A 20,094-nucleotide genomic window follows, 5' to 3' on the forward strand; every position below is an offset into this window, starting at 1 on the left:
CGTCATGGGGAAGCTCTTCTAAGTCCCTATTGATGATATATAGATCCTATATCCGATCCCTCCTGGACTACGGATGTGAGGCATATGATAGTGCTTCAGAAAGTGTTAAGAAAACTTTAGACTCAATACAATACCAATCTTTAAGGATATGTGCAGGTGCACTTCCACTTACCTCTTTAGCATCTCTACAAGTAGAAATGGGAGAAACTCCACTAGATCTCAGAAGACAACAGCTAGCTCATAAATTCAAACATAGTATAGAACTTCAACCTAAGCATCCTCTTTTCTCAAGCTTACAACCTTGCTGGCAATATCAGTATATGGAAGGTAAGAATTGCAATAAACCTTTCGGGTATCGAACAGCAAATTCGAATAATTACTTATGTATAGAAAAATTTAAACCCATAAATTTTCCCCCTTGGCTACTAACGAAACCAGTTATATCAACGGAACTGACAAACAAGGTAAGTAAATCAGATAATCCATTATTTTTGCTACAAACAAGCTTAGAAATTATTAATACGAAATGGAATAATCAGCTCCACATTTTTACTGATGGATCCAAAACACCCAAGGAAAGGCGCAGTTCTGCAGCATTTTGCGTTCCAGCATTCTCTTATCAACAATCAAAGAGATTGTCAGATGGTACTTCTATTTACAGGACCGAACTGGCAGGTATCATGCTGGCCCTTAATTGGCTACACCAGTTAGATAACATCTATGTAGGTACTGTTATTTTCACAGACTCCTTAAGTGCTTTACTGGCACTAAAGAATAACAAAGAAGAAAATTTCATTTCGGAAATACTATTAAGTTTGTCCCATCTAAAATTTAAAAATATTGATGTTAGTTTTGAATGGATCCCCTCCCACTGTGGAATAATGGGTAATGAACGTGCCGATTTTCACGCCAAAGCAGCTCTCAATAAACCCATAGAAATAACAAATCACTTATGTACGTCCGAAGTGAATAACATTTTAAAGATAATTTCTTTTAATCAATGGCAGTCCAGATGGCAAAACTCCCCTAATACCCACTATAAAGTAATCCAAAGGTCGGTCTTACAAACACCGACTTGCTCATTAGAACGAGCAAGAGAAAAGATATTTCGTCGACTCCGATTAGGTCATATAGGACTAAATGAAGATCTCTGGCGAATGAAAATACACCCAACGGGACAGTGCAATTCATGTCCGGAGAAAGAAACAATTGAACACTACATTGTAAAATGCCCTAAGTATATAATTGAAAGGTCGATGCTTCTTGTCGAGGCAGACATCGCCGATCCCGAGGAAATCCTTAGGCTCCTGAATTCTTGGGACCCAGGTGTCCAAAGTGCACTGGTTCGTTTCGTTCAAAGAACGAAACGCTTCCAAAAAGAATAGCAGGAAAGTTTTTTTTTTTTTTTTTTTTTTTTTTTATCCGTGAAGGAAGGGAGAAATATATCTATTTGATTAGTATGTAATTATTTATTTGTTCATATAGGTACATATGTGTGTATTTGTGTATATATATATGTCATTTATATGAGTATGATGACCACATGAGACGATGGTTATTGTTCTGTTTGTTTTAGAATAAGATGTATCTCTCTTCCCTCTGGGTTATATTCCTTGTATTCAGTAGAGCTCATTATCATTTTGAAAAAAAAGAAAAAGAGAAAAAAAAAAAGAAGAGAAAAGAGAAAAAACTGAGAAAGACAAAGGAAATAAAGAAAAAATAAAAGGGAAAAGAAAGGAAAAGGAAAGGAAGGAGGAAAAAAGAAAAGAAAAAAAAAGAAGAAAATGGAAGGAAGAGGAGAAGAAATGAAAGGAAAAAGAATAAAGATGAAGAAATTGAAAAAAAAAATGTATATGCATGTGTGTGTATATACATATAATTTTTTTTACTAACTCGATCATATCCATCTAACTTACAACCTTGATTTAACAATGCACCATTTCATTTATTAAAGCCCTCATTTTGGATGCCCCCATAAATTTCGAATAATCCGAACCTCCCCATATCAAATTTTATATTTTCTCTTTACAAAACAAAACAGACATACATGTATTTGATTGGTAATTATATGCGAGATCATTTCACGGGAAAAGACTCTTTAACAGTTTATTGCTCTATTTCTTTTCCGAGTTTCAAGACTATAGAGTATCCCAAATAAAAGGGAGCCCCCTGTCTACACCGGAGAGACAGGACGATGTCTGGACGGTGTCGTTAGAAGGGACGGGATCATGCGGTAACCTGTAAGATACGATAGCCTTTATAATAATAAAAATTATTATTAAAAAACAAAAAACAAAAACAAACAAAGAAAGGAGAGGAACGATTATAAAGGACACGTCAAAGAAAAGAAAGAAAATAATAGTTGACCAAACGAGTTGGCGGTTATAGTCAAATATGACTGGTCGCCATTAATTTCCAACAAACAACAACATTGAATATTGATTAATTGATAAGTCAATGATTGGAAAATTGATTGATTGACTAACATAAATGAACCATTGAATAATTCTATTTGCCTGATTATTTAATTGCTTGGTTTACTTGATTCGTTGGATCATATTGATCGGGTACTGAATTGACCGATTGATTCATTAGATCGTTTCACATTGTTTGATCTGTTTATTGAAAGTTGAATTGTGTATAGCTGGTAAAATACATTAGAATTTATCTAGAATTGTGTTGCAAGGGTCTTTAAAGAATACGTCTAATCATTCTCAATGAAACTTTTCACATCAAATTGAATTCAATATCACTATTTCGCTCAGAAAATATTTGAAAATATATTGGAGAATATACTGCAAATCAGCCATCCCTACCCTATCAACATGATCAAGCTTTCATATTTTTTGTTCTTTTTCCTCCATACAATCCCCCCCCCCCCACTTCCTGTTCCCCTTAACCTTTGGAGCTCTGATTCTTTTTTTCTCCTTCACGGTCTCTCTCCCAACCCCCCTCCACCTCTCTTCTCTTGCTCTTTCTTTCCCCACCTTTCTCCCGTACCTCTCCCCTCCACACCCTCTCTATATCCACCGGCGGATCCAAGGGGGGGGGGCAAAGCCGGCCCTTGCCCCCCTTTTGAAAGTGAATACCTTTTTTTTGCTAGTCAATGTCCTTTTTTTTTTTAGTTGAAAACCCTTATTTCGTCGGGGAAATGTGCCCCCCCCCTATTTTTGGAAAATCCTGGATCCGCCCCTGCCTCTATCTTCCTCTCTCCCGTTCTCTCTCTCTCCCTTACCCTTTCTCCCCCTCTATCTCTCCTCTCTCATTTAGTTATGATACCTCACTGAAGCGGGACAAACAATACAAAAGACTCTACATGTCGATTCTTTTGTATTACCTAATCCTAGTGGCCTAAGACCTCTGTTCGCACGCATTTTTTGCTTTTTTATAAATCGATGCGGTGTGGTTTTTCAATTGTGTGTGTTCAAAGGGTTTGCGTGTGTAAACGAAATTTGGATCTCGGTACACAAAATAAGGGCGCGTCGCCACTGATCTGTATCGTCGAAAGCTATTTTGCATCGTGCGATAGCATTAGTATTGCCCGGTTGTTTTATATTTCGTTCGCATATTACTGTCTATTGAATGGTTGCAAAAGTTAATCTCCCCAAAAGACACAGCAGAACGTTCGAAGAGGAAACTTTCTTCAGTTGCTTCGGTCTTAGATTTGAAGGTAAGTCGGATAAGTCGACGGATATAAGTTTGGCGAAAAGTTTGAAAACATTATTTACCACCGCGGAACGACATGTTATAGCGGAAGAAATGTTACAAGACATGGGACCAATCTAACTTCTTTCTCACAAGTTTTAGTGTTCAGTCTCTGCTCTACCAAATTATTACGATTACCATAATGAGGTGGCACTTCCGATTGTTCCTTCGAGTTAAATTATGGCTAGACAAGTCCCTAAACAACTGATTAATTGGCGTCAAATGAGATAAAACTTATTATATGTATTCCTTATTAGGGCTTATTCATCTGTTTTATTCTATGCAGTCAATTAAAGGGTTAACAGTCCTTTGGCATCTGTTTGACTTTGCCTATATACACATTCGCCTCGAAATATATTTCACTTCGGGTGGATATGTAGAGAGAGACCGTATCTTTTATGAACCTCGCAATAGTACGACTGATATCGACAAAATAACGATTTTTTTTTTAAAAACAAGTGCACACCTAGTTACCAATAATGCACATATCATTTCCATTTATTTGAAAGCAGGATAAAAGAGCATAATAAAGTCGATTTTTTTTTTTGCATTTGAAATGTTTATAAACTGCACTCACGGACTATATCTTAAATAAACTTTTATTTGGGTTCTGCGCTCATATCACATGAACATGATGCATGATACCTTGCTCTTAGTATGATAATATATGTGATCATAATTATTCTTATTATCATTAGTTTTAGTATCACTAGTATGATTATGATGATGATAATTATTATCATTGTTGATATAATTTTTATTATTATCATTACTTTAAAAAAAACTTAATTTCATAAATGTATATCAGTTGAATCAATATTGTGTAGCATTAATGGTTTTTAAACATAAACAAAATAAAGTGCCGTATAATCTTGCCTTTATGATCAAAGGTAAAATATTGATTCACAGTTATAACACTAGAAATCCTGAAAATTATTATGTTGAAGAATGTAAAAATGCAGCATCTTCATTTTCTTTTAAATTCAAAGGACCTTGCATTGGAATCCTCTTACCCGTATCATCAAACAGATCTCATCCGGTCCGTGCCCCCCCCCCCTTTTGGGTCATAGACAATATTTTTATGTACATATGTAGTTAATACAAAAGTGTACCCCCCCCCCCCCCTTTTGAGAGTCACAGTAAATATTTTTTTTTATGGAAACATGTTTCAAATATATGTCGTTCATGTAATAGGTAGTAGGTCCATGTTCATACACAAATGATCGAGGACCATTTTGTTTTTCTTGTCAGATTTTACCCCGGGGGGGGGGGGGCACTTCCATTGACGAGTGGATACCATGCGCGACCACGGTGTCTTGAAAAGCACCCTAAACACGTATTTTCCATATTCTAAAAATGCACCCCTTAACAAGTATTGGCGTGTGAAATCCTACCCTTAACAAGTATTGGAAACAAATACTATTGGCAAGTATTCCCAGAACTGAGCCCTTAAACAAGTACAGCGATGTATTTTCCATATTCTGAAAATGCACCCCTTAACAAGTATTGGAAACAAAACGATACTCTTAGCAAGTATTCGCTGAAATGAACCCCTAAACAAGTACAGAGATATTTTATTGATATGTCACGCGTCCGTCGGTCGTCGGTTTTACCTTTTTACACCATTATTTTGGTTTAATACGGCCCCACCTTCCACACCTCGCGCAAATCGGACTCTAAACACGTAGTGTTGGGGCAAAAAGGACATCCTTTATAAAACATTTTGATTTTGTTTTATCATCCCCCCATATTTGACCCTGAACACGTATATTTTTCCGAGCGAAATAGATACCCTTTTTTCAATATTTTTGTGTTTTTGACACCCTTATCACGTTACGTACGTAACGTGCCCTATCTTGAAAAAGACATCCTTTTTACGTGTTTTCTTGTTCGCGCATGGTATCCACTCGTCAATGTAAGTGGCCCCCCGGGATTTTACCTTTGTTTTATTTGCTTGTCATTGTTATAATCACCATCACCACCACCACCAAAATCATCGTCATTATAATCATTATTATCATCATTGTCATAATCACGATAATCACCACCACCATCATCATTATCATCATCATAAACACCACCACCATCATTATCATCATCATCATCATCACCATTATCCATATCATCATTGTCATAATCACCATCACCACCACCATCATCATCATTTTCATCATTATCTTCATCATACTCGTCATGATTTTCACCAAAGTCATCATCATAACCATCCTCCTCATCTTCATCATCATCATCATCATCCACATTGTTATCATCATTACGATCGCCAATAACATACATGTAGTTGTCATCATCATCATCATCATCATCATCATAATCATCATCATATCATCATCATTTCATCATTATCATCATCATACTCGTCATGATTTTCACCAACATCATCATCATAATCATCCTCCTCATCTTCTTCATCATCATCATCATCATCATCTTCTTCTTCATCATCATCATCATCATCATCATTGTCATCATCATCATCATTGTCATCATCATCATTATCATCATCATTGTCATCATCATCATCATTGTCATCATCATCATTGTCATCATCATCATTGTCATCATCATCATTGTCATCATCATCATCATTGTCATCATCATCATCATTGTCATCATCATCATTGTCATCATCATCATCATCATTGTCATTATCATCATCATCATTATCATCATCATTGTCATCATCATTGTCATCATCATCATTATTATCATCATCGTCATCACCATCATCATCATTGTCATCATTATCATCATCATCATCAATATCCTCATCATCACCATCATCATCATCATCATTGTCATCATTATCATCATCATCATCACTATCCTCACCATCATCATCATCATCATTGTCATCATCATCATCATCATTATCCTCATCATCACCATCATCATCATCATCATCATCATCATTGTCATCATTATCACCATCATCATCATCATTGTTATCATTATCATCATCGTCATTATCATCATCATCATCATCCTTGACATCATCGACAGCACTGATGCCATCATCATGATTCTATTATCAATGCAATTATCAACACCATGAACCATGAAAATAATATAAAAGTAATTGACACATCAATCACCGCTTTCACAATAGCACCACTAAAGAGAAGTAAGTTGGTTTCAAAAAAGAAATATCGAAGAATAAGATCAATTACAATTTGAGAACAATTGAACAAGCAATGGGAATGGTATGAGCATTTGAATGTTTAAAATGCTAATGATATGGAGATCTTTTTATTGGCAATGCGACCAAGATTAAGATGTCACAGCTCTCATCGGAGCATCTACTTTTGCTCGTTCTAATGAAAGTACAACGCATGTCTTTGTCCGCCGTGGGCCTATATTTCTTAATAACTCTGCAGCATTACAAGTCCTTCCATGGGGAAAAACACCTGATCCATGGACAGACTTCATTAAAAGTGAAATTTTAAGTAAGATATTGAGAAAAGTAGTTGGGGAGTGTACAAGTGTAACGCCATCATGACCATACATGCATATCACATTGCCAGTAGTGTCCACTTCATTCGTAATCTCAGCATTATAATTTTCTGTAACTTTTGTAATATTTTTCACCTTTTCTCAATTTGGAAGTTTCATTGGTTTGTTTCTTTGTTTTTTTTTCTGTTTTCACGATACAAGCTTACTAGTCCCAAGGGTTTTATTCCCCTTTAAAGAGATTGACATGATGGTCATCATTTCTGAATATGATTTCAAATCATGTTTCATCTGTCTTGCAGGTCCGCGGCTCTTACATCACAACCATGTTCAGGCAAAAGTTTCTTGGTTTCACGGGAGTGGTAATGATCGCCTATGGGATCATTCTCGCACTCCAAGGGAACGGGGCAGCGTTAAGGTTCGGTCATGCCGCCGCCGCAGTCCCGCTCTGGTGCGGTCTCCTGGTAAGTGTAAACACACCTTCATGCTATCTTATCTTGGAAGAACCATGGAAGAACATTAGAGTGAATTATTATCATTTATGAAAATACGAAAAAATCGCGTGACATTAACACCTCTTTATTATCAGGTCGAAATATAATATGAAAATTATTCGCGCTTCGCGGTCGCATCCAATGTTTAATTAGATAACAATTCTCACGATTCTGTTAATGTTTACCAAAGGTGATTAGAGTACCCCATTTAAGGTCTAAATCTATAAAAATATATAAATAAAAGATTTGTTTCTGCGTCATGCATGTATGCTTTATCTATCATTTATTAAAACTTGCTAGGGCTGTCTAGTTTTTCAGGTCGAAATATCAATCGTTCAGTAGCTTAAGTGAGCTACCCATCCTGTTCATGTTTTAAAAGATGCTTGTACTGTTCATTGGTAAGGTCTGATAATAAGATAAATTGCAGCTAGCGCTTCGCGCTCCCATTTTTGATTGCTTACATTTGTATCCTATTCATAAGATACTGCAAACAATCTTTGACAGATCCCATTTCAGGTCAGTATTTCAAAAATTTCAGCTCGTGCTCTGCATTTCTTTATCTTTGTTTGTATAAGTCAAACAGTATGTTTTGTGAGTAAATCTGGTTTTGATTACAAAAACTTATCAGAGTGCTCAATTTTTACGTCTGAATACATGACAGATTAAAAAATGAGCTCGCACTTCGCACCCGCACTATTTATTTTAGTCCTTATGATATACGTTATCTTATTTGTAAGAATAAACCTATGATGTACTTATTTTAATCTTTAGTCTTTATTTAGAACTACCCCCTAAAAAAAAAATCAGCTTTTAGCGGCCGATCAGGGAAAATGTAGATATTTTTCCGTCCCCTCCCCTTCGCCCTATTCGCCCAAGCTGGATCCACCCCTGCACCTTTTACTTTTATAAGCTTCCACCGCCAATCAAAATAACAACTATTAATAAAACGACCCCCTTGCCCCAATAAAACACGGATATCAGATAAGATTTGAAAAGGGAATGTTCGAAAATTCAAATAAATACAAAAACAATGAAACTTAACAATTCCTTCGTAACCATATATACATGTACTTGATTGTCTGGATAATATTTGTTAGGTCACCATCGAATACAGTGGGACCAGCCCAATGGTACGTGTTTGCATGTCGGAGTAAAGCAAACACGAATTCAATGCAAACATAATTTCGCAGTGATATGGAAAACTATGAACCAATTCAGACTTTTGTACACTCTGTAGGATATAGGACACACCCAAAATTTTCCAAAAACTATCAAAAGCAATTTGAATCAATTTGACCCCGCATGGCTCAATGACAATATTATTACATGTAGACTGTGCGTTCAACTGCGGGCACCACCTTGTTATACTGTTCATTATAAATACAATGAATACTTAGCGAGCTTTGTGGAGTAATTTTGTTGGAATGTAGCGAAGTTAAAGACAAAATATGATTACAAGTCATGTAACCCGATTATATATAGAGATGATTTTCTGTTTAGTTCTTTGTAAGTCCACGCATCATCGGTAATTGATAGTTTATGATATTTATTCCTCAAATTTTATGCAATATATAATTTGCGAGTTTTGTACTGTTGAAATATAGCGTAGTTAAAGACAAAATATGATTACACGTAAATTAATTTTAGAGATGTTTGGTTATAACATCTAAGTCCATTTGTGATCGGTCATTTCTAAATAGTTATGACAGATTTTCTTTAAATGCAATAATTAATTTGCGAATTTTGTAGAGTAATTCTGTTACTTATGGCATGTTTATTTTTTTCCTTCCTTGAGTAAGTGTTTTGTTAGAATGGATTCACATAATTATTTCCCATAAATTGTGTTTTTTTTATTTGGCTTTTCAAAGTTTTCATTTAAAATTTTAATCAGTTTGTTTTAATTAATCTTTGAGTAATAGAGTAGTAAATGCCAAATAAATTTAAACGTTTGAAACAGAATACATGTTTCTATTATTTATATTGCATCAATCAATAACTATTAGCAATGACTTTTTTGCATATTTTCTCTCTTCGTGGTCATTATTTTGATATCATTAATGTGAATAATCCGCTATTTATATATGCTTATGAGAAATGCTTACATATTTTACAGGTAAACAACAATAGACCTACAGTCAATATAGTTTCACAGTATAAAATAACGCATAGTCTAAGCCCGTTACCCTGACAACAAGTTGTTGAAAACTTTTACAAATTATAAAAAAAAACTTTTGGAAATGATTAATCTTTTAAAACTCTGTTGTTTAAAACTTTTTGAACAATTTGTTTAAAACCTTAAACAATAGTTATTAGAGTAACGGGCATAAAATGCGTGGTAAAAAAAATCACTGAACAGCGTTTTTTTTTTACCGTGGAACCGCTCTTTATAGCATCATCATATTTTTTAAATTTAATCCGGCCCGTATTAATTCACTGTGTAAAACGCTCTAATACCATACAATCTCACTATATATATTTCAACTTCACCGAGTTCGATTCGCCCTTTAAGCTCGTCATTTTTTTTGCATTATGACGTACTGTGTATGGAATGAAGGGTAGCGAACGTCTTTTATTTACACTGTTATTTATCAAAAGGTTCTTTCTCTTTTTATTCAAGTTTTGTGACCCGAATTAAAGCCATTGTCATATTATGATACTCCACCCGATAATTCTACATGCAGGTCGATGCACAGTAAAAATGCTGATTAAATTTTTATAAAGGCCCACATACATGAGATATTAAATAACCGAGTTTTCAAATATTAATAAACCGCTTTTTTAATCAAATCCCTTTATTTTCACATCTCTAAAAAGCAAACAAGATACATTTTATCGTGATCAAAATGATAATAAAATGCTAATAATAATGATAGTAATAATAATGACAATGATTATAATAAACACATTTATTATGCGCCATTTATCTGTAGTAAACTATTTTGAGGGGCAGAGGGATGGGAATACAGATTTGCTCGCTGTGTGGGTGTATGGACAGATCAAATTACCTTAAAATATTCAACAAATTAAAGTAAGAAGAAAACTGATAGGTTTTTAAAAACTTGTTAAATGCTTCAAGCGATTCTGCTAATCGGGTCCTCAGGGGAAGAGCTTTCCAGAGAGATGGAGCTGAAGAGACAAAATCCTTTTCTCCTAGCATCATATTTATTTAAAATTTGATAAAAAAAACATCCAGATGACTCCACAATGATAGAGTAAAATAACAGTAAAAATTGCGAAATTTGTGCAAAATAACAAAATAATACACAGCAAAAACTGTGATGTTAACCGGTGTACATAGAGGACCACACTAGTTATTCTACTCCGGTGTTAAATTGATGGTGTTAGTTTAACACCTATAGGTGTTATTACAACACCATTGGTTGTTACATTTACACTCTTTGGTGTTATGTTCAATCTCTAGGGTGTAATTTTAACACCTCGGGGTGTGGTCCTCTATTAACACCAACTGGTGTCAGTTTTAACACCACAGTTCTTAAATGTGTAAGGTAATGAATGGGATGTGAAGGAGTAGAATAAAGTTATTGGGTTGTGATATATACTGTACACTCTAACAACGAATCAGTCAAAAATGACTAGTTAATAGGGTCAGCTGGGTGCAACTATTATTCTAGTCATATTTGACTTTTTTTTCTAGTCGTATTTTACTAGAACAGAGTTATTTCTTAGTAGAAATTATGTCAGAAATGTGACTAGCATATCAGTTGCACCCAGCTGTCGAGTCAATTTGACTGATTTGTTTGAAGACTGTATGCTGTATAGATTCATTTAATATTTTATATTCATACTTTGTTTCTATTTAAATTAATTATATTGTATTTGTTTTATTCAACGTCTGTTTAAATTGTAAAGCGCTTAGAAACTGCTTTGTATTAAGCGCTATATAAATGCTCCATATAATTTTTTTTTTATAATGATAAGTTTACAACTAAAAAACAAGAATAAGGCATTCAAAATTCCATACTTTTTATTACAACTTCCTTCTTAATAATGGAGGAAAAGTCCGATTTTTTAAAATTTCTATGACGAAAGGTTTTCCGTTCGAAATGAGAGATGACAAATTCCTATAAGTTTAAATTTTTGCTCAAATATCTCAAAAGGATCATATCCCCTTCCTATACGCATCTTCGCTTTATTAATGACTCTCTTCTCCCTCTCATTATTCTTATCCTTCTAATTCCCCTCTCCCAAATCGCCCTCTTTATCTGTTTGTCTATCTGTCGTCCTTCCCCTACCCACCCCCGCTTTCTCTCACCCCCCCCCTTCAATTTCTCTCATTGTCGTCCCCACAGTACGTCATGATCGGGTGTGCAAACTTGACACAAGTTTTTGAGAAGAAAAAGAGAAACCGCGATGACATCATGCCGGTAAGTTTTGTGTTCTTCTTTTCCATAAATATGTTTATCTTGTTTGTCCATATGAACTGCCTCCCCCTCTCTCTCTCCCTCTCTTTCTCCCTCTCTCTCTCTCTTTCTCTTTCTCTCTCAGAGCTGCATTCAGCGGAATGGCTGGATGGGGTGGGTCAGATTGGATAAGTCCCCCCCCCCATTTAAAAAACCTCACAAGGTTTGACCGAAGTATTTCAAGTTTTATGTGACTAACAATATAATGATTTACTTTATATATCGGTTGGTATGGTTGTCTCGATGTTCTCAAAGTAAATATTGGACATAAAAAAGCCTGGTATGTGTAATAATCATTTGCAATCCAACACCCCAGGCCTGTGCGGAAAACACCATTTAGATTAATCGCTCTTAACGATACATCTATATCAATAAATATCATTGTTGTTTAAGCCTTTGATACTGTTACTTTTATTGATTTGGAGAGATAATGATTCTTGGAAACATTGCCGTAAGTAGACATTTTTCCCGGGAGGGGGGGGGGGGGGCAAGATGCATTAACAATTAAAAAAATCAAAAGCGAGGGAATAAAGCGACCGAGCTTATTTTGGGAACACTTACTTGCATATTTAAAGCGAAATAGGAGGATTATTTGTGCACAATTTTGGTGACTTATGTGAAAATTTCCAGTAAAAACTGTAAAGTTTTCGAATTTTCTAGGGGGCAACTACCCCCTGCCCCATAAGCTGCATATGGTCATGCTTGGAGATAAAAGGATAAAAAATATGTTTTCAAAGCTAAAAATGTAATCTATTTTGTTCTGTGTACCATTTTAGTTTTCATTCACAGTCATCCTCTGTAACTTCTTGGGCCTGATCGTCGCCGCCATCTGCATCGGGTTCGTTACATGGGGAGCGTGGTCATCGATCACGGCGACCGGCGCGTTGACCGTACTCCAGCAGGAGAACGTCGAGCTCTACACCGCCATCATCCTGGCCAATATTTTCATCCTCTTTCTTGCTCTCATCGCCATGTTTGTCGACTGCTGCGCAGGTTCTATTTTCGGCCCAAGTGCGCCCTCTGAGGTATGTATCGTATAATCCCCATACAAATTGGGCACTGAAACTGGATAGCGCTCGTTGCATAACATAATTAACAGTATATGGGACCATACCAAAACGTAAGAAACATAAGAAACAACCACTGATCTGATAGGCTATAGATTAGTGGAAACAACACGAACACGCAAGATGAAAAGTATGGAACTTTGTGCGCTCTTTACCTTTCGGAGGGGAAGTTCACCCTGACAAATTAAATTTATTGTAAAAAAGCAGAAGAATAATAAAAGATATTGCCGAAGGTTTGATATTTCTTTTTTTAGAATTTTATTTATTGATCAAATTTCATAGCAACATAATAAAAAAGACATCAAACGTCTGGTCAATTTCATTGAAAACTGGTTAGTTTGTTTATATATATAATATGACATGTGTTTATAATCTTATTCACTTTCAGGCTGTTAACGAACTGGTTCGGAGTTCGGTTTCACTGTAAATGACCCTGATATTTCTGAAGATGCACGAAATATGGAAACCCATCCAAGATGTATATATATATATATATATATATATATATATATATATATATATATATATATATATAAATATATATATATATATATATAAATATATGTATATATAATTTAATTTTTTTATTCCATTCACCAGAGACCACAACAGATGATGTATTACGATTACCCTCCAAGGCAAATACCAGCTATCTACAAAGCTTAATATGTAAGTAATCAGACGGTGAACAATAATACTACACAGCGAAAACAATTTTACTAGAAAACGAAAACAATACTACTACATAACGAAAACAATACTACTACATAACGAAAACAATACTACTACACTACGAAAATAATACTACTACATAACGAAAACAACATTACTACACAACAAAACATAATACAACACAACTAAAACAGTAATACTACACAACGAAAACCATAATACTACACAACAAAAGCAAAAAATACTACCCAACAAAATCAATATTACTACACAACGAAAACAACAATACGACACAACGAAAACAATAATACTACACAACAAAAATTATGTGGTGTTAACTGGGGAGTATTTCATGAAAGGATTTGTAGGAACTTTCACACAACAGTTACCATAGTAACAGTGCCTCTAAGCCCATCAAAGTCAAAGAAAGTTTTCAGATCTGACAATACTACTACCCAACGAAAACAATAATACTACACAACGAAAATAATACTACTTCACAACGAAAACAATAATACTACACAATGAAAGCAATAATACTACACAACGAAAACAATAATACTGCACAACGAAAACAATAATACTACACAACGAAAACAATAATACTACACAATGAAAGCAATAATACTACACAACGAAAACAATACTACACAATGAAAACAATAATACTACACAACAAAAACAGTAATACTACACCACGAAAACAATAATACTACACAACGAAAATAATACTAAACAACGAAAACAATAATACTACATAACGAAAACAATACTACTACATAACGAAAACAATACTACTACTTTACGAAAATAATACTACTAAATAACGAAAACAATAATACTACACAAAAAATAATACTACACAACTAAAACAGTAATACTACACAACGAAAACCATAATACTACACAACAAAAGTAAAAAATACTACACAATAAAATCAATATTACTACACAACGAAAACAACCATACGACACAACGAAAACAATAATACTACACAACAAAAATTATGTGGTGTTAACTGGGGAGTATTTCATGAAAGAATTTGTAGGAACTTTCACACAACAGTTACCATAGTAACAGTGCCTCTTAGCCTATCAAAGTCAAAGAAAGTTTTCAGATCTGACAATACTACTACCCAACGAAAACAATAATACTACACAACGAAAACAATACTACTACACAACGAAAACAATAATACTACAAAACAAACACAGTAATACTTCATAACGAAAACAATAATACTACACAACGAAAATTATGTGGTGTTAACTGGGGAGTATTTCATGAAAGGATTTGTAGGAACTTTCACACAACAGTTACCATAGTAACAGTGCCTTTAAGCCTATCAAAGTCAAAGAAAGTTGTCAGATTTGACAACTTGTCGGACAAAAATAATCAGGAAATGCTCCCCAGGTGTACCTAGAGGACAACACCGGTCATTTGACTCCGGTGTTTAATTTAAAGTGTTAGTTCAACATCCATGTGTGTATGTGTGTATGATTACAACACATGTACCACTTTGGTGTTATATTCAAACTCAACAGTGTATAGTTTTAACACCTGAAGATGTTGTTCTCTTTGGACACCATTTGCTGTCTGTTTTATGTTTTAACACCCACGCTTTTCTTTCAGTGTATTATGATTAGATTTATGTTTGCCCTAGTTTGTCAAATAGAAGCAAGTGGCGTACCATTACCGAAATTTAGCTTTTGATGTGTATACGTTTTCAACATATCTCTTTCAGGGCAGTCGTCTATGCTATAATCTAATTGATGTATGTTTATGTACTCATTTACGTTGTATGTACACCTATTTTGATTATGATGTGGTGTTTTTGGTGTTGAATAAATAAACTTGAACTTGTGTCATAGAAAACATTTTCTCTGAGATACGGCTAGTTTACAATAAAGCTAGTAATGCATTGGTATATGCGTTAATGACGGATTAATTTTGCTCTTTTACTTAAAAATTACACGTTTCTTTTTTACTTGACCTTTCATCAAAGTAGGATAGGAATGCCTTGTGGTAATTACCAAAATAGATATAGACCAATTAAATATACTTATCCCTTGTATTGTTTGTTATTTTAACAGGGTTTTTCTTCCACGAAATGAACTCCGCTCCTCAATTACACTGGCCCAGAGATACAGCAGAAAAGGAACCACAGCATAAAATATTCTTGGTAATCTAGTTATCCTGGCAGACATATATCGCAAATGAATTTTAATCTGTAATGACGAAGAACATCAACACAAGTCATGTATATAAACCAGGAAGGAGAACTTTTTTCTTATCCTGCAAGCTGCAAAAAATCATGAAAAACGAATCATGCAACGGAAGGAATGGGGGGGGGGGGGGACAAAAATAATTATGAAATTGAATGTTGATCATTAATGAAAGGTACATAATTGCCAAGAATAAGGAAGAAATAATGAAGTCCGGTATTCCATAAAAGTGTGGTTTGAAATTCTAGTTTAGACTGGGGTTAAACCGAAGTTTAATTAGCAGAATACTACCCATACATTGTGTTTTAAGTTATCACGTGAGTTTTTTCTCAAATTCTGCTATAATTGGGGGTAAGATGTTCATCATTATAACATTGCCAAGTATGCTATTCCCTTTTATGTAATTCTGTATATATTTTTTTAGTTCGTAAGGTAACTCTGGAAAACACCCCCCCCCCCCACTCTCTCTCTCTCTCTCTTTCCCTTCCTCCCTCGCCCTCTCTTCCGAATCTAAATGTCTCTCTATGTACCCAGCCTTTTTGTACAAATTTTATTCTTCCCTGTCCTGTCTGCATTCCTAACATTACATTTTTGAGGGATCCATCCATATAAACTTCACAAGAAAGTAATCTCAAATATGATTGACTTTTACAACTGCTGGATTAATAATTTAATCTAAATTTTGGACTGGTTCTCCATAGTCTCAGTAGTCAAATACGCTTCTTTACTTTTAGACTGTGGGACGGTCGTTAAAATTGTTATTTGTGGTACTCACTTTTTGTTCTTTGACCTGTTTCCCTCTGCCCCTCCTCTCCCCTCACCCCGTTCCTCATATTTACCCCTACCCCCCCCCCATCTCTCTGGCTCTCTCTTTCTAGCTATGCAGCTGTAACACACACAGGCAATCTCACGTCAAACTTTCCATCTTTTTACTTTTCATTTTCATAAAGCTGCCAACCTCATGTACATCATGTCTTCCTTCCGCTATCTTTGTATCTTGATTTCCAGCATTATGCACATCTATATTTACATATTTTATATATTGAATTACCAATACCTCTTTACCACTTTCGTAGACAATTGTTAAGTTTTTTTTTTTCTGCTGAGTGTGGGTGTGTGTTTGTGAGTGTGTTGTGTGCGTGCGTCACATGGTGTATGCGTTATTATATAAGATTTAGGGGGTGTTGCAAGAAAATATTTGCAATCAATCGCAAATATTCTGTTGCAGTTTTACAGTTGATTGATCACTTTTAACTTTAGCAAATCAGATTACACTCCTTGTTTCACGGATCAGATTAGCAATCAATCGCAAATTTGCAATTAACTGCACGGCATATGCTTGATTTCGGGAATGAAAATAGACTTGCAAAATGATCCAGAGTTTCTTGCAACGCCCCATTTTTTTTTTTTTTTTTTTTTTTAGTAGAAATGTATAATTTGTGTAAGTCTTCTTGATATGCAACTCATGGTGTCGTGGTTAAATGTGTTGCAGTAAGACCAACGAAACCGATTCCAACTGTCATTTTTGGGTGACACGACATTTGCTCAGGACCTGCGACATTTGCTCCGGTTTTATTAGGTAGTTTTCGCATTTACTACAGAGGCACTCTCTACAAAGCATCGTTTCCTTTGAAAATCCAATTAAAATCACAATGGAGAGCTGAGATGCTTCTGTCGAAAGTTGGTGGACCGGGACAGCATCGAAATCTCTTGACTCCGAACAACGACATATTTGCAATTGTTTGTCCGGTGTAAATATTCGGATGATCTCCTCTCTCAGTCCACCAGCTTTCGACAAAAGCCTCTTAGCTCTTCATTGTGATTTTAATTGCATTTCAAAGGAATTAATACGTTGTAGAGTTTCCCCGTAGTAAATGCGAAAACCTACTGATATCTCATCAGAGAGCATAAGCAATAGAGTTTTTTTGGGGTCTGAATAATGTACAGATAAGGATTATAGGATTCATTAAGAGTTGGAAGTTGAGTTTTATTTTATGTTTGTCTTGACGTGCAGAATTTCCATCGGAGCAATTGTCGCCGGAGAAAATATTATGAAAGCCATTTTTAATCGGTCTAAACTAGATTTCGTTGGTATGGCTGTAACATTTGTATTTAGATTTTTTATTATTATAATCAGCGTCGTAGTTTTGGAAATATTTATGAAACATGTGTTTCTTTCACTCGTTGATTTCAACTAGTCTCAATTATGTCTTATTCATTATTGGCTTAAAGGACTCGTAGAGGCTTATCCTATAGACTAGACCTATAAACTGTATAACTATACAGTCAGTTATACCTTTGTCACATTTGCTCTACGGCGGCCGTACGGCGAGTCGAAAACAGCCGTTTTATTAATTCTAATGCAAACCACCTATATATCATGTATATAGTTGGAACAAAAAATGTTAAAACGGCTGTTTTTGACTCGCCGTACGGCCGCCGTAGAGCAAATGTGACCAAGGTATTAAAGATGTAAAAATAAGCACTCCAGCAACGGGTTAAATCGGCAGTTTCCTTTTCGGTCTAAAGTAAGATTGTTATTAGAAATCTACTTTTTTTTTTAATATGCGTAAATTTGATTAACTACATTCTAGGTTTTAATCACATGACTTAATGATAAGTACACTCTAAAAACAAATAAGTAAAAAACGACTAGTCAATGGGGTCAGCTGGGTGCAAGTTTTATTCTAGCCATATTTGACTATATTCTAATCGTATTTTACTAGAACAGGGTTTTTAATAACTAGAATATATGTCAGAAATGTGACTAGCATATCAGTTGCATCCAGTTGACTACTTGTCGAGTCAATTTGACTGATTTGTGTTAAGAGAGTAGAATCATACTCAAACACGGATAGAATGGAACGATTTTCTGGTAGATATTCTCCAGCTTATGCAATCATAATTATGTCTTTCGTTGATCATATTGATATATATATATATATATAACTTTCGGGGTACACTCTTAAAAAGGATTGGTCAAAAACAGTCATCTTGATGGTATACATGTGATGCTAGTTCAAAGGTTAAAAGGGTAAAATTTATAGGGGGAAGTTCACCCTGACAAAATAGCTAGTTGTAAAAATAGCAGAAAAAATATTGCCAAAGGTTTGAGAAAAATCCATCAAATAATAAAAAAGCTATTAGAATTCGAATTATTTTAATTGTGACGTCATATGCGAGCAGCTTTCCAACATCAATGAAATATAATTTTCTCAGAAAATTGAAATGGTTTTTACTGTACCTTCAATATGTCAATAGACAAATAATTTCACACCGTTACTAAAGAGAAAACCAAAATAAGTCAACGCAAACCATTAAAAATAACATTTATGCGTTAGCATATGGTCAGCTGCTCGTTTATGACGTCACAACTTTAATGGATTTTGCTCAATCCTTCACCAATATCCCTTATTTTTCTGCTATTTTTACAACAGACATTTTTTCAGAGTGAACTTCCCCTTTAATAAAAATTTGTTAAATGGTTCTAAAACATTTTTATCGGATATATGTTTGCAGGTGCATCACTTATTTTTGGCCAATCCTTTTTAAGAGTCCGGGGCTGTAATATTACGAATAAAACATATCTGTTAAGATATCAGACAGATGATAGATGTGACAAGTCCTGCTTTCTCGGTTTTCTATCTTCCCCGAAAAGCTGCATGTACATTATATGAGAGGTGACGAGAGAGAGAGAGACATGAGAGAGGGAGGGGAGAGGGTGTGTGTGCGTACGTAAGGGTGATTATGGGTGTGTATGTGTGTATGAGAGAGGAAAGAGAGAGATTGAGACAGAGGGAACGATGATACGAATGAAATGATGTGATGGAGAAAGAAAGAGAGTCGGATACATAGACAAATATTTTTTTTCGTTTCTACAGTGTGTTAAAACGAACCTAAAGAAAACCGCCATGATGCCTTTATATAACAATTTAAATACTATCACTGATCAGATTTAATTAAAATGATTGAAGTAGAATAATAAATCCAGAAAAATGAGATGGGACAGGAGCAACAAATGGTGAGAATTGGTCTTAGTTC

The 20,094-nt window shown here is 34.9% G+C and overlaps 1 protein-coding gene across 1 annotated transcript; it reads left to right on the forward strand.

The window, feature by feature from the left end:
- Positions 1-3,455: 3,455 nt before the first annotated feature.
- On the forward strand, positions 3,456-17,116 carry LOC129263697 (uncharacterized). The gene is made up of 6 exons (XM_054901596.2): positions 3,456-3,670; positions 7,476-7,637; positions 11,978-12,052; positions 12,865-13,113; positions 13,756-13,824; positions 15,922-17,116. The coding sequence occupies exons 2-5, from the start codon at positions 7,500-7,502 to the stop codon at positions 13,819-13,821; spliced, it is 528 nt and encodes a 175-aa protein (XP_054757571.1). The 5' UTR covers positions 3,456-3,670; positions 7,476-7,499; the 3' UTR covers positions 13,822-13,824; positions 15,922-17,116.
- Positions 17,117-20,094: the final 2,978 nt, after the last annotated feature.

This window comes from Lytechinus pictus, chromosome 6 (assembly GCF_037042905.1).
Source record: "Lytechinus pictus isolate F3 Inbred chromosome 6, Lp3.0, whole genome shotgun sequence".
Classification (NCBI taxonomy): domain Eukaryota; kingdom Metazoa; phylum Echinodermata; class Echinoidea; order Temnopleuroida; family Toxopneustidae; genus Lytechinus; species Lytechinus pictus.

Bases quoted from the DNA above. Each gene is read 5' to 3' on its own strand.
- LOC129263697 (XM_054901596.2), top strand. From the start codon at position 7,500: ATGTTCAGGCAAAAGTTTCTTGGTTTCACGGGAGTGGTAATGATCGCC. The intron at 7,638-11,977 runs GTAAGTGTAAAC...TCGTCCCCACAG, and splicing joins CGCTCTGGTGCGGTCTCCTG to TACGTCATGATCGGGTGTGC. The intron at 13,114-13,755 runs GTATGTATCGTA...TCCATTCACCAG, and splicing joins GCCCAAGTGCGCCCTCTGAG to AGACCACAACAGATGATGTA.